Source organism: Budorcas taxicolor, chromosome 19 (assembly GCF_023091745.1).
Source record: "Budorcas taxicolor isolate Tak-1 chromosome 19, Takin1.1, whole genome shotgun sequence".
NCBI lineage: Eukaryota > Metazoa > Chordata > Mammalia > Artiodactyla > Bovidae > Budorcas > Budorcas taxicolor.
In genome coordinates this window covers 43197675-43219936 of record NC_068928.1, presented here as the reverse complement: position 1 = coordinate 43219936, position 22262 = coordinate 43197675, and the positions used below count along the sequence as shown (strand labels likewise).

At 48.8% G+C, this 22262-nt stretch overlaps 1 protein-coding gene across 1 annotated transcript; it reads left to right on the top strand.

Moving 5' to 3' along the window:
* Nucleotides 1-1152: 1152 nt before the first annotated feature.
* On the top strand, nt 1153-19613 carry MEOX1 (mesenchyme homeobox 1). The gene is made up of 3 exons (XM_052658481.1): nt 1153-1621; nt 16200-16372; nt 17692-19613. The coding sequence occupies exons 1-3, from the start codon at nt 1153-1155 to the stop codon at nt 17812-17814; spliced, it is 765 nt and encodes a 254-aa protein (XP_052514441.1). The 3' UTR covers nt 17815-19613.
* Nucleotides 19614-22262: the final 2649 nt, after the last annotated feature.

The following is a 22262-nucleotide window of genomic DNA, read 5'->3' as shown; positions in this document are numbered from 1 at the left end:
GGAAGCCAGGAGAAACTTCAAGGAACCTACCTAAGTGTCTTTCCTTTGCCTTGGAGAAAAATGACTTGAAACCCCACTAGACAAGAGTGTGGCTAATTGGCATGTAAGTTGGGGGTTAAAGAGCGGAAGGAAGAATCTGATTGTTTTTTTAAGTTACTGAGAAAGTGAGACTATCACTGTGGGCTGAGAGAAATAATTTTTTTTCTGGAGTGTGTCTCTCTTTCTACTACAGACCGTAGTGGGCCACTGAGACTTGCAAAAAAAGATTGCTTTTAATCCACCTTCCTTTTTGCAAGCAGCAGTAGAAGGGCCTTTAAATCAAATGCAATCAGCAAACTTGTCTCTTGCAGTTATTCCCCGCTTCACTCCCTGGAATTTGGCACTTGATGGTTTCTGGATCTGACTTAAGGCTTTTTTCAAATCCAAGACTTGGGGAATTTTGTTAACAGTGCAATAAAATAACTTCATAGTGTTATAGGAGGCACATTAAAGAAAGCGTGTGTGCGCTGCTCTCTTTCCTTAAAAAAAAAATACAGACAATGTTTCTTTAAAAGACTCCATCTGCAAATCCCATTAGATGTGCATATAAGGTTTCTGATGATTAATAGTTGCCTGCTCGGGTTTTGGTTGGAGGGGATCGTGTGTGTGCTGGTTAACCCCTCCCTCTCCTCTCTCACATTTCACTTCAGAAATTTGTCACTCTCTCCCCACCGCAGGATTTAAAAGTGTGTCTCAGCAGCCCTGGACTAGCTCTTTGCAGGCATTTGCTGCGGGCTCCAGGACAAGCCCTCGTCAGCCGGTGCGTCTGGGCTGGGACAGTGAAAATGTTTAGTGTCATCGGCGACAAATACACGTATAGGGGACCCCACTAGGCAGGCTGGTGGGTCAGGGGGAACAGGAAGCCAGGAGCCAAATCCAACATAGGTGCGGGCACACATATGTGTGGCTACCCACACGTGTGCGTACTCTGAGGAGCAACTTTCGTTTTGGTTTTTGTTTTGGTTCCTGGGGCAAATTTTCTATTGAACACTTTTGCCCTCCTGTTCATTAAAAAAAAAAAAAATTTTTTTTTTGGTTGCCTTTTTAACAATTTGAATATAAAAAGTGTAAGAATCCAACCTTTGAAAGGATTGAGGCGGGCAGCAGACGCAGATGGATCCAGCGGCCAGCAGCTGCATGAGGGGTCCCCACCCCCCGGCCCCTGTCTGGGGCTGCCTTCGAAACCCCCACTTGGAAGGCACTGGAGCCTCAGGGCTCCCCCACTACCCGCCAACCCCATTCTCCTTCCACCAGAAACCAGACTTCCCAGCGACAGCGACAACTGCATACCCCGACTTCTCAGCTTCATGCCTGGCAGCCACCCCACACAGCCTGCCCCGGGAGGAGCGAGGCTTTACTGAGCAGCACCCTGCCTTCCCACAGCCCCCCGATTGGCACTTCCCTGTGTCAGAGGCCCGGCGTAGGCTCAACCCAGGCCCCGTGGGGGGCTCCAAGGAGATAGGGGCCAACAGCCCAGGCCTGGTGGACACGACGGGAGGCCCAGGCGAGGACTATGAGGTCCTTGGGAGCACTGCCAATGAGACGGAGAAGAAGTCAACCAGACGGAAAAAGGAGAATTCAGGTAGGTGGCTGAGGAACAGATGACTGTTCCTTTACTGTGTGACTTTGAGGAAGTTGCTTGCCCTCTCTGAGCCTAGGTAGCCTGATGTGAATGGGGGATAATATAATCTAACCTCCCCAAAGGCCGGAGACTTAAACCAGTTACCTTTGGGGGTATTTCTGCTCAGAATTCTAGGATTCTCTGGTAATGGGGGCTATGTCTGTGTCCTCACCTCTCCTGGGTTCCGAGAAGGATGTGCTGGAAAGAGAATGAAACAGGATCCACAAAGATTGGAGGGCAGGTGGGATGGAGCCTCTGGGTACAGGTTGGCACAGGCTGGAGGGACCTTTTCTGAACTGGACTGTGTCTGGGTCACAGTTCTCCCCAGTATGCCCCAGCCGGTTCCAAATGGCCCCGAGAGCCCCAGGGCTTACTCCCCAGGAGAGTTAGCTTACTCCCCAAGGCTCAGAGGGCTAGGACCAAGGCTGGGACCCTGGGCAATCAAACAGAACCAGGACTCTGTGTCTCTGGAAGTCTAGAGGCAGCAAAGCAGACATAGGGCAGGGATGCGAGAGGCAAACGCTAGGGTTTGGGGCAGACTGCCCATGAGGAATGCACTGCCCTGCTGGGCTGTGTGCACAGGCCGAGGGGCAGCACAACCTGCTAAGGTCTGGGTGATCTCCCAAAGGCCACTCCTCAGAGGAGCCCTTCTGAGGAGTCACTGATCATGGGGAGAGTCAGAGAGGCAAGCAGCAGAGGGTAAGCCCTGGTGGAGTATCAGAGGCCAGAGGATGGAGCTGACCTGCTTGTTCAGACCCCATTAATGTCCATCTGCTCCTGGTGGTGGGGACTGTTGTTTCCTCATCTCCCCGTGGGATCTCCCAGCTTCTCTCACCACCCATTCACCTTTTGTCTCGTTCCCTGTCTCTATCTCGACCAGAACAAGACAGTGCCCTTGCCTCCTGCACCCACTGCCCGACTATGTCCTCCTAATGACTGCCTTCAGGGTACATCTATCTGTCTGAACCTACAGAAGAGTTTTCATGGGGCTAATGAGGAGCAGGCAGCAAATGAGAAGACCAACCAAAGAGAACACTCTCTGCTTTAGTTTACAAAGTGCTTTCAAAGTAGCCCAGATTTCCCGAGCATCTTTTGTTTGCTGAGTTTTGGCAGAGGCCCTGGGTCTGCAGGGATGAATAAGGTGTTCTCACCCCTAAACAGCTCAAACTGAGAGGGAGGGGAGGCCAGCAGAAGCCACTGGCAGTGGATATGCTATGACTGAGGGGGTTCAAGGTGCTGTAAGAAACATATGATAGTTCTGAGTCGCACAGGTTCAAGTTTGGTCTATCAGGTCTTATCAGTGCCTCGATTCTTTATGCGTGGAAAAGAAGAGACCAAAAAGCTTGAGAGGAGTTCTGCTAACATGGAGTTAACAGAGAGTGACCCACTCATCCCAATGTACCCAGCACTTTGCTGGTTTTAGCACTGAAAGTCCAGTGTCCCCAGGACAGTTGGTCACCCTGGAAGAAAGCTCAAACCTCAGACTTCAGACCCCAAGCCCCACACCCTTCAGTAGATCTCAAACACAATTCTCATTTTGAAATATCTGGTCTCCATGCTTGAAGAAGTTCCTCAGTGTGCTCACAGCGGATGATAAAAACCACAGTCCCTGGTGGTCCAGTGGTTGAGACCCTGTGCTTCCCCTGCAGGAGGCAAGGGTTCAATACCTGGTCAAGGAACTAAGATTCCAGGTGCCATGCTTCAAGACCGATAAATAAAATAATAATTTCTTTGAGTTAAAAGCAAAGCAAAACAAAACATAGCCCTCTTGGATGCTATGAATAGAAGGGCTCTTTAAAGTCTCACCCGGTTAAACCCTGAACTGTTCCTAGGCCTGGCTGGAAATTTGCTGAGAATGGGACACTTTCTGCTTCTCCTCTCCAAGGAACTCTCAGCTCCTTGGCTCTGCGCCTAGTTGAAGAGTTCGCCCCTTTACAGCGCCTGCCACTGTAACTCCTCAATCTCTGCCCACACCCACCTCAGCTGCATCCAGCCACTTTCCAGGGAGCTGTGAGCCAAGGGTACTGGGAAGGCATGGACACAGCCAAGGGCCAGGCTTAGACAAGGTCATTCCATGTTTCAGCTGGACCCAAATGCACCATCTTTCCTTTTGATGAGTGGCCCGTGGATGGTGCTTCTCGCATGCCAAGCAGCTGGCCACCCCAGGGCACCCTCTTCATAGGGTCAATTTCTGGTCAGGAGAGGTTCCCACCCAGGAGGGGCCCTGAGCTTTCCCTCAAGGTCCTCTCAGAAGCAGCACTGGCAGCAGCAGTCACACAAGGCAGGGCACAGCTAGCTGACTCTCATTCATTCTCTGGGGTTCCAGATACTCTCTGGTCAACATGGAAATCTTTATCCCCCAGTGGCTTGCATCGTCCTTTGGGATTTAATTAAAGAGGCAGGAAAGATCAGCTTTGTAAGAACCTAAAGAAAAGGGAACGCGATGGGCAGGTCTCACAACTAACTCCAGGAGTCTGGAATTCAGATCACAAGAGACAAATCCACAAAGAATCACCACCCTGGGACTTCCCTGGTGGTGCAGTGGCTAAGACTCCACACTCTCAATGCAAGGGACTGGGGTTCGATCTCTGGTCAGGGAACTGGATCCTGCATGTCCCAACTAAGACCTGGCACAGCCAGAATAAATATTGAAAAACAAAACAAAGAACCCCCACCCACCCTGTCAATCCTGATCCACTGGTTGGACTGTCTGTTTTAAACTTTGATATCCTGTTCATCATGGACTTTTTGTAAGAATTTTGATTTTTTTAAACATTGCGTTAAAATATTCTTTCTCTTCATTACTGTGGTTTTTGGCACTCCTTGCATGTTGTACTCAATGTGAGTGTCTCGCCCCAGCCCCTGCTAGGCCATCTCTGGACGGTTAACCAGCACTGATCAGAAGTGTGTTTTCCATCATGCTTCACCATCAGGCAGACAGGTTGCAGGTTGACACTGCCACTTCCCACTGCTTGACGTTGGGAAAGTCCTTAATTTCTTAGAGCTTCTGTCTCCCCAGCTGCAAAATGGGACTATAACAGTATCATCCTCCCCATAGAGTCCCTGCGAAGGTTAAACACTGTGATCCGTGAGATGAACCCTGTGCCTGGCACATGAGTTCGATAAATAGTGGTTGTGAATGGTATCAGGCCCATCTACAGAGCTAGTCTCCAAAACATAGAATCTGACAAATAGTCCTTTGTTTTGGGGGAGAGTGGAATTGAACATTTCAAACATGCTGTCTCAGAAATTCCTGAGCCTGGGGTATAAAATGCGGAAACTTCTCAAAATCATTGTTGGTCCTGAAATCCAGTTGCCATCAATTAGGAGCCTGAAGCTCAGAGAGCCACCAGAAAAGCCGGGGGAGGGAGTGAGTCGTGCCTGGTAAATGTGTCCCAAGCTGGTTGGCCTGGCCAGGAAGGGTCCAGTAACAGAAAGTTACTGAAAGTTCGTTTTGAAAGGAACGTTCTCTGCTCCCCAGTCTCCTTCAAAGCTCTGCCGGTCCCAGTTGCTTTCCCGTCACTTGCCATCACTGGGAGTGAAGCTGATTGGCTCAAGTAAATGGTCAGGAAAGAAGAGCTCCCTGGACCCCACTCTGAAACTTTCTGTTGGTTCACAGCACAAAGCTGATTTAGGAGCTGGCTGTGATGTTAACATGCCCTAACCACCCCCACTCCGGGGGGGCCAGGGAGCATTAAAGACCCCTGCTGGCAAGGACAGCTGCCACTCCTGTTTGCCCCCCAATCTGTCACGGCTACCACGGTTGTCTTTAATTTATGGGAATGAAGGATTTCACGGTGATTTCCTGACGGGGTTCAAGGGAAGGTCGCGTGTGATCAGCCCGGTGGCAACAGGTGAATCTGATCAGCCGCCTGGGAGGGCCTCCTTGCCTGGGATCCCCGCTGCTGGCTGATGCTCTCACATAGTCATTCTGTCTTCACCAGACTTGCTTTGTCCTCCACCCCATACTCCTGAAGCTCCGACATGTGTGCCTCCCAGGGTTCCTGCTTCCCTGTTTTCTCCCCTGTAAGGTCTGATGTCCACCTGCCCTGCCCCTGCCCAGCTATGCACACGCTCAGTTTCCCCTGAGGTTGAAAAACTCTCCACAAAGTGGCCTCTTTCCCACCTGATCTCCTTCTACAGCCCACCCATTCCACTTCTATCACCACGCAACAAGACACCAAGCCAATTTAGTTGCCTTGAAAAGGCACCCTACTTTTTCTCCCCACCACCCCGATTTGTTCAGTGCTTCCCCTTGCTTCCCCTTGCCTCAAACACCCTTCTCTTCTCACACCCTTCTGCCTTATTTTAACATCCAGCTTGAAAGCCATCTAGTCTAAGCATCCTTCACTCCTTCCATCCTTCCTTCATGATTCCACTTGTACATGGCATCATTTCAGTGAAAGTTACAGTTTAGAAGTTTCAAATGACAGTATCACTAGAACCTGTGGCTGATTTTATAAATACAGTTTGTAACCTCATAAAGGAGCTCTCCTGAGGTTTCTTACCATCAAATATCTAATATTTGAAATCTGTTTTTTCTTTAATATGATCAAAAACACATCATGTAAGCTTGACCATCATAACCACTTTTAAGTGTGCGGTTCAGTAGCATTAACTATATATATATAATTGTGCAACAGATCTCTAGAACTTTTTCATCGTATACAATGAAATTCTACATCCTTTGAAAAACAGTTCCTTTTACCCTGTTGCCTGCACCACCCTGCCCCCCAGGCCCTGGCAACCAGCATTCTACTTTCTGTTTCTAAGAATTTGATTACTTTCAGTTCAGTTCAGTTCAGTCGCTCAGTCGTGTCCGACTTTTTGCAGCCCCATGAATTGCAGCAAGCCAGGCCTCCCTGTCCATCACCAACTCCCGGAGTTCACTCGAACTCACGTCCATCGCGTCGGTGATGCCATCCAGCCATCTCATCCTCTGTCATCCCCTCTTCCTCCTGCCCCCAATCCCTCCCAGCATCAGAGTCTTTTCCAATGAGTCAATTCTTTGCATGAAGTGGCCAAAGTACTGGAGTTTCAGCTTTTTACCTCATATATGTGGAATCAAGCAGTATCTGTCTTTTCATGATAGATTTAGTTTACTTAGCCCAATGTCCTCAAGCCTTATCTGTGCTGTAGCATATGACAGAATGTTTTTATTTTGTTTAAGGCTGAATAATATTCTGCTGTGCGTATATGCACATTTTCTTTATTCATTCATCTGTAATGGCCATTTGGTTTGTTTCCACCTCTTGATTATTATGAATGATTCTGCAATGGACCTGGATGTGCAAATCTCTTTAAGATCCTGCTGTGAATTCTTTTGGATATATACTCAGAAGTAGAACTGTTGGATCATATGGTAACTATTTTAATCTTTTGAGGAACCACTATACTGTTTTCCCTATGGAATGCTTTTGTTGACCATACTTTTGGGGTCATATCCAAGAAATCATTGCCAAATCCATTCTCTCCATGTTTTCTTCTAGGAGTTTTCTAGTTTTAGGTCTTGCATTTTTAGGCCTTTAATGTATTTTTGAGTTAATTTTTATGTGTGGTGTGCAGAAAAGATCCAACTTTATCATTTTGCTTATGGAGATCCTGTTTTCCCAGCACCGTTTGTTTAAGATTGTTCCTTCCCCATTGTGTAGCCTTGGCACCTTTGTTGAATATCGTCTGATCATTTATGTAAAGGCTTACTTCTGGGCTCTCTATTCTGTTCCATTGATGTATGTGTCTCCTCTTATGCCGGTATCACATTGTTTTGATTACTGTCACTTTGTAATGTGTTTTAAAATCAGGAAGCAGGAAGCCTGCAGCTTTGTTTTTCTTTCTCAAGATTGTTTTGGCTATTCAGGGTTCTTTGAGATTTCCTATGAATTTTAGGATGATTTTTTTCTATTTTTGCAAAAAATAATGCCATTGGGATTTTCTTAGGGATTGCATTGAGTTTGTAGATCACTTTGTGTAGTATGGACATTTTCACAATATTGCCTTTCAAAATCTATGAACACAGGATGTCTTTCTTTTCATTTGTGTCTTTAATTTCTTTTAGCAATGTTTTGTAATTTTCATTGTACAAGTCTTTTGCCTCCTTAGTTAAGTTTATTCCTAAGTATTTTATTCTTTTTGATGGTATTGTGAATGGGATTATTTTCTTAATTTCCCTTTTGAATTGTTTATTGTTCGTGTATAGAAACACAACTGAGTTGTGCATGTTGATTCTGTATCCTGCAACCTTGATGAATGTATTACTTCTAAAAGGCTTTTGCGGAATCTTTGGGGTTTTCCACATACAAGATTGCACTATCTACAAAGAGAGATCATTTTACTTCTTTCTTTCTGACTTAGATGCCTCTTAACTTCTTTTTCTTGTCTGATTGCTCTGGCTAGGACTTCCAGCATTATATCAAATGGAAATAGTAAGAATGGGCATCCTTGCCTAGTTCCTGATGTTAGAGAAAACTATTTTAGTTTTTCACCACTGAGTATGATATTAGCTACAGGCTTTTCATATATGGCCTTTATTATGTTGAGGTAATTTCGTTCTCTTCCTGGTTTGTTGAGTATCCAAGAATCCTTTGGTGGTGACCTCTCTCTCCACACACGTGGAGCATGCCCTGTTGACAACTCTATTTTAGCATCAAACCACAGTTGACTTATATCCAGTTATAGATGCATACAGCAGCCTTTTTCCTTAAAACGGAAGTGTCTAGATGGCTGGAATGCTATCAGATTCACCTGTGCAGTATCACTAGCACCTACGGTAACATTTGTACACAGAAGCTGTGTGTCTGACCAATAGCCTCTACTGTAATCTGGCATTCACTCATTCATTTTCTCACTTTCTGAGAGTGCCTTCACTGCCTGGTATGGGGTTTTCACCATGTGTGCTGTGCTTCTGTAAAATGCATCAGGACTTTTATAGTCTCACTCATGAAAAAGTGTGCAGAGAGCCAGACTTAAAACCAGTGCAGGGTCAGGGTGAGTGCTGGGGTCAGAAAGATGTGTAAACATCCACATGCAGGCTGGGCTGACTCACAGGAATCCCCTACAGGGCACTGGGGTTGGGTCCAGCAGGGGGAGCTGCTATGGCTGAGCAGTAAAGGGGACCCACCATGGTCAGGGCACTTAGGGGGGCTCCTGGCTGGGCAGTTAAAGGGCCCAACTGCCACGTGAACAAGTGGCTGTGCTCACCAGTCTAGAGGAAAGCACACCTTTTTCTAATTTGCAGAGAGATCCCTATGGTCTTGCATCAGCTTTGTACCCATCATGGCCTTGTTCCCTCTCTCTCCTCAGTGGTAAGCACAGCTGTAGGGAGTTAGGTGGGGGGCATCTTGGCTCGCTTGGGTATATCAAATACCATAGACTGGGTAGCTTAAACAACAGACATTTATTTTCCCACAATTCTGGAAACTGGAAGTCAAAGATCAAGATGTTGGCAGTTCGGTTTCTCCTGAGGCTTCTCTCTTTGGCTGGCAAATGGCCTCCTTCTCGTCATGTCTTCACTTGGTCATTCTTCTGGGGGTGGTCATTCTCTGTATCCTCATCTCTTCTTATGAAGACACAAGTCAGATTGGATTAGGGCTCACACTAACAGCCTTCCTGGAGAAGGGAATGGCTACCCACTCCAGTATTCTGGCCTGGAGAACCTCATGGACTGTATAGAACATGGGGTCGCAAAGAGTCGGACACGACTGAGCTAAAGCATTTAAAGTACTTTCGTACTCTGTACTTAAAGTACAGAAAGTACTTCTGCGAAAGTACTTAACAGCCTCATTTTAACTTCATCACCTCTTGAAAGACCCTATCTCAAAACAGTCGCATTCGGAGGTACTGAGGGTTAGAATGTCAACATATTAATTGATAGAGGGGACACGATTCGGCACATAAACAGAGGAAATGGGGACAAGATTCTAGCAGTGGCACAAATGTTCCAGTTATAAATCCCTTTCAGAGCTTCCCTAGCCCGGAGTCCAGGGTCTGTTGGCCACTAGAGCTTTTCCATTCCTATAGGGTGTTGCTTCTGGCCACAAGGAGATCCTGTATTCTTTTTTAAGTTTTTTTTTTTCTGATGTGGACCGTTATTTAAAGTCTTTATTAAATTTGTTACAATATTGCTTCTGTTTTATGTTTTGGTCTTTTGATCACAAGGCATGTGGGACACTAGTGCCCCGACCAGGGATCAAACCTCCATCTCTTGCATTGGGAGGTGAAGCGTTGACTACTAGACCACCAGGGAAGTCCCCATCCTGGCATTCTTATCTTTTCCCCACAAACAGAGAAGAAAAAGTGAAGACTGTTTAGGAATGAATCCCTAGAGAAGCAGGGTGTTTGACAGACAAAGAAGGAAAGGACGTGATAACAAAATAAATGGACAACCTCAGTAAGCGCCACCTGGGTCATGAGCATGACTCCTGAGTATCACACCCAGTGACTGCAAATCCATACCCACCTCCGGGGGGGCAAGACTCGAGGTCCCTGGAGACCCCTAGAGACAGCTTCCTCAGTGCCCACTCTGCCCATTGAATCAGGCTGCCCTGGCCTCTCCCAGCTCCCACCCCTATTCTAGCCTTTTCTATTTCATGTTTTCCCATCTTCCTTGAATTCAATGATGAAGGAACCGTGTGAGCAGTGGGGCCTGGGTCCTAAAGCCTACACTTCCTTTGGTGACAGCTGAGGGTGACACCTGGAACTTATAAACACAAAGCTCAACGGTACCTGCGCCTTCCCCAACCATCTCAGAAGCTCACTGCAGCTCCTACCTCTCATTTCCACTGCCTCTCCCCACTCCAATTCTCTGCTGCAAACCTCCATGGTCCCCACACCCCGACTCCTCGCTCAGTCCATTCCACTTTCCCTCATCAGAGCCCACCATCACTGCCTGCCCCACCACCAACACCTGGGACTCTCTGCAAACATGACTCTAGCCCTAGGCATTCCCATCCCAGAGAACATAACCTAAATTCCCCAGGCCCACTGCTGGGCTCCTCAAAGAAGCTGAGAGCCCTACCATGTCTCCTCAGGCCCCCATGGGAGAGGAAAAGGGTCTAGACACTGAGGTGGGGTGGGGCCCAGAGAGAGAGGCTGACCAGTTCTAGGAAGACAGAGAGGTCTGGATGCAAACACATCTGGGGAATGGTTCCATCCAGGTCTTGTCTATTTTGAGGGCTTTGACTCCTCTCTCTGAAGCTGAAAGTATCAAAACTAATGAGCAGGGGATTTCCCCGGTGGTCCAGTGGTTAAGACTCCATGCTTCCAGTGCAGGGGGCGTGGGTTCAATCCCTGGTCAGGGAACTAACATCCCACATGCTGCACTGTGTGGTCAAATTAAAACACACACACACACACACACACACACACACACACACACACACAGAGCTAATGCGCACATTAAAGGTCTGGTCTGTAGCCCAGGAAACTACAGGCACCATTTTCAGAGGATATGCCAAGGTCTCACCTATGGAGAAGGCAATGGCACCCCACTCCAGTACTCTTGCCTGGAAAATCCTATGGACAGAGGAGCCTGGTAGGTTGCAGTCCATGAAGTCGCTAAGAGTCCAATACGACTGAGCGACTTCACTTTCACTTTCCACTTTCATGCACTGGAGAAGGAAATGGCAACCCACTCCAATGTTCTTGCCTGGAGAATCCCAGGGACGGGGGAGCCTGGTGGGCTGCCGTCTATGGGGTCGCACAGAGTCGGACACGACTGAAGTGACTTAGCAGCAGCAGCAGCACCTGGGGAAGTCCCTGGGAGGCCAACCTGGATACAGATTCAGATTGCCATCCTTGGAGTAACCACATCTCCATACTCACTGTCCCGCAGCCCAGGGTGACCTAGCCTGGATGGGTCCTGGGGGACTTTGGGCAAGCCATTTAACCTCTGGATCTCAATTTCCTCATTTGTTCTATGGTCTAATGTGTACCTTACCTACCTCACAGAAAAATTAAGAGGATCTAATAGGAAGCAACCTAATAGCAAGGAAATAGCTTCCTCTCAAGGAAATCTGGGTTCTCAGCCCACTTCTGCCACTAACTTGCTGTATGTCTTTAGGCAAGTTTCTTACCTTAACCTGTAAGGTAAAAAGGCCACATCAGATCATCTCTAAGTCCCCTTCTAGGTCTGCTGTTCTATGATTCTGTAGTACAGAGGAAAGCCCAACAGAAGTTTATCTCTGGGGGAAAGAAACCCATTGTCAATCGTCAATTGCAATGTGCTATTTGAACATGGGGCATGTGACCATCTATCTAGTCTTGGATAGAAATTTATGTTAAATGGCTGTAAGAGTTGGGGAATAGGAATACAGGACTCCAAAAAAGGCACATTCCCCAAGGTCTGTCTGAGCCTCCCTCTAGTCCAGATAAAGCTGTCTGCTGACTATAAGAAGGCCTGCCAAACGTGACAGCTATTTATGAAATAATTTACCTTGGATGGTGTGAAAGCTCGTGGTGGAAACCGCAGTATCACACACACACATCCTGTTTGTATTTCTCTGGGCACTCTGGACCATTCCATCATGGCCCTGCTCCCTCTGAGGGTGTGCAGAGGATGGGGTGGGGTCACATGGCTCCTCCATAGACACAGAGGCAGCCTGCTAAACGCCAGCCTCCTCCCTCTGCTGTCATGGAAGAGGCATCCTTTGGCCCTGAGGAAGAATCAGGACCAGGAGGATTGATGTGGATCCTCATGCAGATCAATTCTAGTTACTGTGCCTGGAAGCAATAGGTACAGATTCAAGCACAGATACGCAAAAGTACTGGGAGAAGGGAAAACAGTTACAAGGCCAGACGTTGAAAAGGCATCCTTTTCGCACAGTTCTTGAGACATGGTGCCCCGAGAAGCATTGTGTTTTACCTCTGCCTGCGCTCCCTCTCCAGCATCATCCCCAGGAGAACCTCTTCTGGTGGTTCTTTCAAAGGAGTCTCAGCTGAATGCCACGCACTGTGCTGGGTTAACACACGTTTCCCATCTCATTTTACCTTCGAAGCAGCCTTTTGATCACAGCGGTTGCGATAGCTACCTTGATATACTTCTAGTCCTTTTGTCATTTCTAACATTTCTAAAAGGTTCTTAACGCCTGTGGGAAGCTGATGAGGGACAAAGGTCCTCCCAGTGCCACCCTGTTTAGCCAAATGTTGCCTTGAGGTTCACATACGGGTTCAGACACTGGGTTCCCAGCTTATCCTGAGGCCCCAGTGCCCAAATCAGGATAATAAGAGATGAGAGAGGAGAGTGGATAGGGAGGGGTTACCCTGGTTGTTGCCCCACCACAACCAGTCCAAGACCAGCTACAAAGGGCTCGTTTCCCAATCTCCCCTCTTCTCTCTAGAAAAGATGATGTGCAGGACTCTGTATGTGTGTGTAGGATGGGTATAACTGTGGGGAGAGGTGTCCATAGGGCACCTATGCACACCTAAGCAGGCCTGGGAGAAGGGGAGGGTGGGGTGTGAGCATCAACCCAGGACAAAGCTTCTGGGAGCCCTGGAGGTGGAGATGCACAGAGCTGCCCCCAGCCAGCCAGCCAGACACCAGGGCTGCTGATGGCCACAGCCCTGATCAGCTGGATCTGGATTCAAATCTCAGTTCCGCTACCCAAAGCTGCCCGGCCAAGTTCCCGGGCCTCTCTGAGGTTGCTTCTGCCTCTGTATACTGAGAAGGATTTAGCAAACATTTAGCAAGTACCTCCTATGTGCCAGGTTCAGTAGCAAGTGAGAAAAGCAGTTACATCCCTGGGGACAGAGAGCTATGAGTCAAATTATCACACAAATCCACATGACAAAGATAAAGGGATAATAATACTGCCTACTCCTTCCGGTGTTATGTGGGGACGATTAAAGCCGTGACTGCATCTTAGCATAGGGAAGACTTTAAGAAGTGACAGCTGCTATTACCCCAAGCCCTCAGATGGCATCTCAAGGAACTGAAGAATCAGCGCTTTGAAGTTTTAAAAGCATCTTCCACCTACAGCAGCTTGTCCAGGCTTCCCAATAACGCTGGGAGGTAGATTTCTGGATGAGGAGTCTGAAGCCCAGGGAGGTTAAGCGACTTCCTGAGAGGCTCCAGCAAGATCGAGGATGCACACCTCGGCGCAAGTCCTCTGGGTTTGACACACCCGCTGCTGTGAAAGGAAAGGACTGGGAAACACGGAGCCCCAGGGCAGGAGCGGATGGGAACCGCGCCAGGTTTCGCGGCCTCGCTCCTCCTCCGCGGCGTGACCGTGACCGCCCCTCCCTCCCTGGGCCGCGACAGCCAAGGCTAAGGACTCCCGGGGGACCCCGGCCGGGCGGCGCGTCCTTCCCCTCCAGCCCCCGCTCTGCTTCCGGAGAGGTCTGGGCAGGCAGCCCGGCTGGAGAACTCGCCCCCTTCCTTCCCGGCCCCCGGGCGCGGGTGGGCGCGGGTGGGCGCCCCACCCGGACCCGGCGCGGACAGCCGGGCATCGGGGCTGCAGGGAGCCCAGGAATCGAGGCTGTGGGGATCCCCGGGGGCGGCCCTCCTTCGCCTTCTCCGCTTCCCCCAGACGCCCGGCCGGGGGCGGGAGGCGCCCCCATCTCTGTCCCGCGCGCCTCCCCACTTCTGAGCCGCCTCTCCCCGCCCTTCTCCCGGGCTCCCGGCGGGGGACTAGCCGACTGAAATACAAGGGACTGCGTGGAAAGAGCTGGAAAGAACCTGCAGGCTGAAGTTCCCTACGGAACGCGGAGTGGACGAGGGGGCTCTGTATCCCGACCCCGCTTGGCAGTCTGGCGGTTTGGCCAGCTTCCCAGTCTGTAAAACAAGGACAGTGAGTTGAAAGACTTCGTATTTTTAGAGCCCTGCGTAAAACGTGCTTCCTGAAGCCCTTTCCCAGCCACGTGGCACGCGTTGGTAGTTCATTGCGTGGGTGTGTCGGTCTCCTTCCTTTACGCCTCTCCACCCACCACCGTCTCTTATCCTGCTCCGGGAGGTCAGGATACACTCCCTTCTGTGTATACAGCACTTAACAGTCTGTAAAGCCCTCCTACATGTATTTCATTAGAACAGTATGTTAGTCAAACTGCCTGAGTGGATTCCAGCCCCTCCACTCACTGGCCAAGAGAACAATTTACTTCATTTCTCTGTGCTTAGTTTTCTGTTCTGTAAAATGGGTTTCGTCCTAGAACTCACCTGGCTGAATTACTGTGAAGATTAAGTGGCTGATACACCTGAAGTGCTTGGTCCCTGCACCCCTGTTAGCAGCTGCGATTGAGCCCCTGCTATGTCTAACTCAGAGCCTCCTTCATAAATGAACTTTCCAGACTGGGAACCTCCTGGTGTCAAAGGTAAAGGCTAGGGTAGCCAGGTCTTGGAAGCCAGGAAGAAACTTAAAGCAGCGCTTCTCAATTTACATGTGCACACAACTCCTAAGGTAGTAATAGTGTTAGTCGATCAGTCGTGTCCCAGATTCTTTGGAACCTCATGAACTGTAGCCTGCCAGGCTCTTCTGTCCATGGCATTCTCCAGGCAAGAATACTGGAGTGGGTTGCCATGACCTTCTCCAGGGGATCTTCCCCATCCAGGGATCGAACCTGGGTCTCCAGCATTGCAGGCTGCTGCTGCTGCTACTGCTAAGTCGCTTCAGTTGTGTCCGACTCTGTGCGACCCCATAGACGGCAGCCCACCAGGCTCCCCCGTCCCTGGGATTCTCCAGGCAAGAACACTGGAGTGGGTTGCCATTTCCTTCTCCAGTGCATGAAAGTGAAAAGTGAAAATGAAGTCGCTCAGTCGTGCCCAACTCCCAGCGACCCCATAGACTGCAGCCCACCAGGCTCCTCCATCCATGGGATTTCTCAGGCAAGAGTACTGGAATGGAGCAGTCTTTACCATCTGAGCCACAAGGGAAGCCCTAACTCCTAAGGGGATCGTGCTAAAATGCAGATTCTGATTCAGGATATCTGAGGCTGGGGGGTGGGCAGCAGGAGATCATGCAAGTCTGGTCAGTGCCCAGGCTCTGCTGCTACTGCCACCAGATCATCCTTTAAGAAGCCAGGTCTTAGAGCAGTGGTTTGTAACCCTGACTGCGTGTCTGAATCATCAGAAGCCTTGTTAAAACAGATCACTGGGTCCCACTGCCAGAGGTTTTCATTCAGCAGGTGTGTGTGTGGTGATGCCCAAGGATTTGCATTCATAATGAGTTCCTAGATGGGGCTGATCTCCCCGAGGACAGAGAACCTCAGTTTTAAAGCATCTTGCCCCACAAGCTCACAGCCACTACCAGTGTCAAGTTGAGGGTGGCTCAGGTGGTAGAGGTCATTCAGCAGCCAAGGGCAGCTTCTTGTGCTCTGGATATTAAAAATAGTTGTTTGAGGGGCAGGGCACTTGAGGTTGGGATCCTGAATTCTTTCCATTTCTCTTAGGGTTAAGACATTAGAAGGAATGATAAAGGGACACGGTGGGATCTTTCTCAGCATCCTTTAGAAATAAGAGTGACAGGGAAAGGCTGCGCCTTTGCTTGAAGACAAAAGAAAGGAAACCAAGGTCCCTATGGTTCATGTCTTCCTGTTTGGGGTCCTCTCTCCCCAGACAACCAGGAGAATCGAGCGAAGCCAGAGGGCGCCAGCAAGGCCCGCAAGGAGCGGACAGCCTTCACCAAGGAGCAGCTGCGGGAGCTCGAGGCTGAGTTTGCTCATCACAACTACCTGACCCGGCTCCGCAGATATGAGATCGCGGTAAACCTGGACCTCTCCGAGCGGCAGGTGCAACATGGAGGAGCCCCTCCTCTTCCGGCCATCCCTCCTTTTCTGTGCGCTCTCTTCCCCCCCTTCCCTGCCCCCTTCTCCTGGAGTCTTCTCCTTCCTCCTCTCCCTCCGCCCAATCCAGACATTCTGGTTGTACCTGACAATCACCTGCGGAGATTCTAACAAGGCCGATGTATGGAGCTCACCCCTAAAGATTGTTTTCACTGGTCTGGGGTGGAGTCCAGGCATCAGAATTCTTCAAAGGTCCCCCAGGTTGGGACTTCCCTTGTGGTCCAGTGGTTAAGACTTCTGCTCCCAATGCAGGTGACGGGGTTCAATTTCTGGTCAGGGAACTAGAGCTCATATGAGGCAACTAAGACTGGTGCAGCCAAATAAATAAATATTTTAAAAAAGTAAAAAGTCCCCCAGGTGATTCTCACATGCAGCCAGGGTTGAAACCTCTGCTCTGCTTATCCCCAAACGTGAGTGTGCAGTGGAATCACCCAGGCCCTTGTTTAAAATGCAGATTTCAGGGTTCCACAGTGTGATAGTGCAATAATAGAGGGAATCTGCATTTCTAGTAGGTTCTCCAGGTGATTCAGACATGCAGCTGGTTCCTGAGCACATTCTGAGAAAAACTTCCTCGCCCTTTGTTTTGGCCTTTTCTTCAGAGCATTCCACCCATGCTCTTGCTCTGATGTGGTGTAAAATTTAATAATAACTGATAGCAGCTTTCAGTTGAGAAAGTGATCTGTTGGAGTGCTGGATTTAGAATCAGAGGACTTAGATTCAAATCTTGCTTGTACCACTTCATAGCTCTGGGACCTCGATCACATCTTCTCCTAACTTCTCCGGTCTCCAACTGGGTCATAATCCCACCCTAAAGGTTTACATGCAGGTAAATGCTGAAGCTCAGATAAGAAAATGCCCACACCGGAGCTACCTAAGCTGAAAAATGCTTTCCAAATGTTCCTAAGGGAGAGGCTGGTGATTCTGTGTTCCCAGATCCTTGGGTAATATAGAAGCTTAAGGGAGGGGTGTCCACATAAGAGGGGCGGGGCTTGTGAAGGGGGTGGGGCCAATGCAAAGTGACATTTAGTACCAGTTCTTCTGTCTGTGAGGTTTTCTTTATCTGGAGACATAAGACAGGTCTTTGAGCAGATTGATGAGTCTTACCTTTGGTCTCAATACCTGGAGCCTTTGGAGGCATGGGGAGGGGCAAGCAGAGTTTCGAGCTGGGCTCCCTGGAGCTGCACCCCAGGTACCTTGAGCATCAGTATTGGTGAGGTGGTCACGCCTGCCCTGAAGTGACCAGGCTCCTCTGCTTCCTTCATCAGGTCAAAGTGTGGTTCCAGAACCGAAGGATGAAGTGGAAGCGTGTGAAGGGGGGTCAACCCATCTCCCCCCATGGGCAGGACCTCGAGGATGGGGACTCTGCCGCCTCTCCAAGTTCAGAGTGAGATTCTCCAGGGAGAAAAAAAAAGACTGAGGACTGAGCCCCCCACCAATGACCCCCACCCCAACCCCACCTTAACCTCCTCCTACTCTCCCAGGGGAGCCTCTCCACACTTCACAGTGATTCCTGGATAGGAAGCTGCCCAGGGTTCCTGGGAGCCTTGAAGTTTCTAGAAAGTTCTGTCCACCATTACTCTGTCTTTAGCAGCCCCTTCCCCAGGGCCTTCGCTTCCCACAATTCTCATGGAGTCAATCATATAGCGCCCAGATCCGACCCAAGTGAATTTGGAGAATAGCTCCAGGGACACTGTTTCTTCGGGTCTAAGGTGCCACCCACGCCTCCTTCTCACAACCTTCCTCCCACACCGGCCAGACCGCCTCCAGTTCTGGACACCTGGCCTGATGGGAGAGGAGCCTTGAGACCAGCTGTGAGTCACTAAAGCAGATGCCCCCAAAGAAAGGCAAGGAGACACACACACACACACCCTAGACCAACCACCTCTCCTTCTGGGTTTTGTTCTGAGGCTTTGGGGGACCTCAGTTGTCCCAAGCCCCAGGAAAAATCAATGTGAGGAAGTCTGAAGACAGAAACTTAGCTGCTACAAATCACAAGCCATCCATGAATCCAAATTGGCTGGCTCCATGGGCAAGTTCATGAGCGCTGGGTGGAAGCAGACAGTCAGGAGGACAGATTGGTACAGGTCTCTGTGGTGCCCACACAGGCTTTTCATGCTGGCTTGACTAGGTGGGTGAGAAGGGACCCAGGACAGCACCTGCTTCTTCAAAATCAATTCAGGGACATACCTGGGATTGTTGAGCTGGACTCCAAGTCTCTGGAACAGCTATTCCTTTTAAATCAGTAATTTCTGGATGGAAAAACTATCCAGATGCTCACATTATTGAAGTGAGGGCTGGAGAGGGTCCCTGTGTTCCAAGGATGGAGCAGCCATACTAGGGCTGCTTACTGGGCGAGGGCCTAGAAATGTGGGACCCTGGCATGGTTTCTTTCTCCAGCTGCAGGGTCTTGTGCTTTCAAAGAACTCTGGCTGCAAAAGGACCAAGAAAATGTCCTACTTTCTCCATGGGATGCATCTGAGCCCCTCCGAAGTGTGCATTCCACAAATGCTGTTATGATGGGAGGAGCTGCCACATTTATGTGTGGACTGCCCAACCCCCACCCCAGGACTGTTGGCCCAGCAACCTGGGGCTACTGACACCTTGAGAGAGGCCCCTGCCTGCCCCAGTGCTCTGTCCCCCAACACCAGCTGGTGTTGCAGAGGGAGGTCAGCAAGAGTTTGAGTTCTTGTACGTAGATGTAATCATTCATGTGTAAAAAAAATACAAAAACAAAAAGCCCACCTCCCTATCTTGAAAGGACAGACTCTGTGGAAAATGATTGCCAAGTGAGATGGCTGGTTAGAGCATGTGTAATTTTTTCTAAAGTATACTTCATCTATTTTCTTTAGATTACATCAAGTTAACTGTGTAAGATCAATTCACTTAGTAAGAAAAATCTTCAAGAAAGAAAATCAATAAAAAGAAAAAAAAAAAGAGCAGAGTTTCCAGGTCGTTTTTCCTGGAAGAGCTAGGAACCACATGTCTGTATGTGGTCTTCTGATACTCATGTGAGCATCAGCCAGACAAGATCTAGAAAAAAGAAGAAAACAGAAATCCTCTAAACCAAGGTATCCCTTGGTTCTTCAAAACATAGGGGTGCAAATATAATGGATTTTTTTTTTTAAAAAAGTCTTGTCTTCCTTGACTGTATTGTCTTCATTTCCCATTGGAGAATTTTCGCTTTCAGTTTCCCTAACCTGTGGCTTATCAAATAGACAAAGTTCTGTAAACAAAAGGTGAACTCTTTTGTTAATAAAGGAAACTTGACCATAAAACTAACCATCCCTAATTTTTAAATTCAACGTTTGGAGGTTTTTGTTTTTCAGGGTGCAACAGTATACACCAACAGTAATAAAAATGACACGAGAAAAAGTGTCCCCAGTTCTGTGTCTTTTTAATTACAAGGGATTTGTCTCACCAAGATGTCAGCAATGGACAAAATAGGCCTGGCTGGACAGAGAGGAGGGAGGGAGCTCAGAGGAGAGTCCTGGCCAGGATTTGGCTCTGAGGCCGTTTGGCCCCGGTGTGGGTGGTAACCAGAAATGACATCATCAGGGGCTGGCAGAAGAAAGCAGACCCACCAAAATCAAGGTGCCAAAGGGAAGGTTCAGGTTCAAAGCCAAGCAAAGCAGACACCCCAAGCATTCCAACACCCGCTGCTAACTCAATTCCTGTGGCTTCAGAGGACATCAGCCTCTCTGTTGGTTTTCTTGTCTGTCTAGAATGTTCCTTCTCTGTTTCCCATGCAGACTTAATCTCCCTTTCTCAATGCTTTTGCCAGCATTCCTAGTTACAAGATTTTTATCTTTCTGTCCATTGCCCTTTTCTCCCTCTTCTTACCTTCCCCAGATGATCCCATTTACCTACATTTGTTTAAATTGTGGTAAAATGCCCCCAACCTAAATTTTAAACCATTTTCAGGTGTACAGTTCTGTGGCATTAAGTACTTTCACACTGTTGTGCAACCATTGCCACTTTCTCCAGAGCTTTTTCATCTTCCCAAACTGAACTGCTACCCATTAAACGGTAACCCTACCTTCCCTCTTCCTTCCATCCGCCTACATTTATACAGCATTTACTCTCTGTCAGACACTGTTCTTTCTGTCTCCTTCTCTCCTTTTTAAAATACTTGTTTATTTAATTGGCTGTGCTGGATCTCAGCTGTGGCATGTGGGGTCTAGTTCCTCGATCAGGGATTGAACCCAGGCCCCCTGCATTGGGAGCTCGGAGTCTTAGCCACTGGACCATAAGGGAAGTCACTTGGGCACTGTTCTAAGTGCTTTACATGGACAAATTAAATTATTAATTAATAATTCTCTTGATAATTCTGAGAGGTAGTATACTTCTGTTCCTGTCTTACAGATAAGGTAAGCAAAACAGAGAAGTTGAGTAAGTCCCCCAGGGTTTACAGCCCATTAGTGCTCATCACAGATCATATGTGTGCTGTGCTTAGTCAGTCGTGTCTGACTTTTTACAACCCCGTGGACTGTAGCCCGCCAGGTTCCTGTTCATGGGGATTCTCCAGGCAAGAATACTGGAGTGGGTTACCATGCTCTCCTCCAACAGATCTTCCCAAGCCAGAGATCGAACCCAGGTCTCCCACACTGCAGGTGGATTCTTTACCCTCTGAGCCACCAGGGAAGCTCATTATCATATGAAAGTGAATGTGGCTCAGTCGTGTTCGACTCAGCAACCCCCTGGACTATTCCTTGGAATTCTCCAGGCCAGAATATTGGAGTGGGTAGCCGTTACCCTCTCCAGGGGATCTTCCCAACCCAGGGATCGCACCCAGGTCTCCCACATTGGAGGCAAACTCTTTACCAACTGAGCCACCAGGGAAGCCCCCATAATCATATGGTTGGGTCCCAATTTTCTTTCCTCCCCTGTAGATGAATATGTCTCCCTGGCCGTTGCCATGAGCTGTGCTCTTGTGAGAGTGGCGTGTGGCCCCTCCCCATTGACTCCAGTCTTGCGCATGCCGCCTGCTCCAGCTAATAGAATGCTCCCTGCTGGGTGCCCTGTTGATGCCGAAAGTGGAGAGTCATCCTGTGGCTCTGACATTGCTATTTTCCTGCTGCTTGAGGCTGAGATGGAGGTTCCACCATTACCTTGGGTTCCAGAATGAGAAAGACAGAGCAAAACCAAAGCCAGCCCATAACCTTCATCTCTTGTCAGTGAGGTTATGAATATTGGCTGTTGTAAGCTGCTGGGATTTGAGGGTCATTTGTCACTGGGGCACCACCACATGGAGACCAGCCACTCCACTGATGACACTGAGATTTGCATCCTGGCATTCTGGCACCACATCAACATTCTCCACCCCTGCTCTGGGAGCTTCATGTTTCATATTCTGCTGTCAACTGCCCTTTGCCACATACAGGTACCTCAGACTCAAAATACCCAAAGGAGAACCCTCCATTCTCTGGATTAGGCTGGCTTCTCTGCCTACATTCTGAATCATGTATTTTAGTTGGCAACACCACAACCTACCCATTCACTCATGCTACATACCTGCGACACATCCTTGAAAATAATGTCTTTACTCTGCAGAACCAATCAATGACCTGATCCTGTTGATTTCAGTTCACATGTAGTTTCTCTTACACCTGTGCATGCTTTGCCTTCCAGCCACCATTGCCTTTGTTCAGGCTGTCAAAGCCTCTTGAAAGTGAAAGAGGAGAGTGAAAAAGTTGGCTTCAACTCAACATTCAGAAAACAAAGATCATGGGATCCGGTCCCATCACTTCATGGGAAATAGATGGGGAAACAGTAGAAACAGTGTCAGCCTTTATTTTGGGGGGCTCCAAAATCACTGCAGATGGTGACTGCAGCCATG

Bases quoted from the DNA above. Each gene is read 5' to 3' on its own strand.
- MEOX1 (XM_052658481.1), top strand. From the start codon at position 1,153: ATGGATCCAGCGGCCAGCAGCTGCATGAGGGGTCCCCACCCCCCGGCC. The intron at 1,622-16,199 runs GTAGGTGGCTGA...CTCTCTCCCCAG, and splicing joins ACGGAAAAAGGAGAATTCAG to ACAACCAGGAGAATCGAGCG. The intron at 16,373-17,691 runs GTGCAACATGGA...TTCCTTCATCAG, and splicing joins TGGACCTCTCCGAGCGGCAG to GTCAAAGTGTGGTTCCAGAA.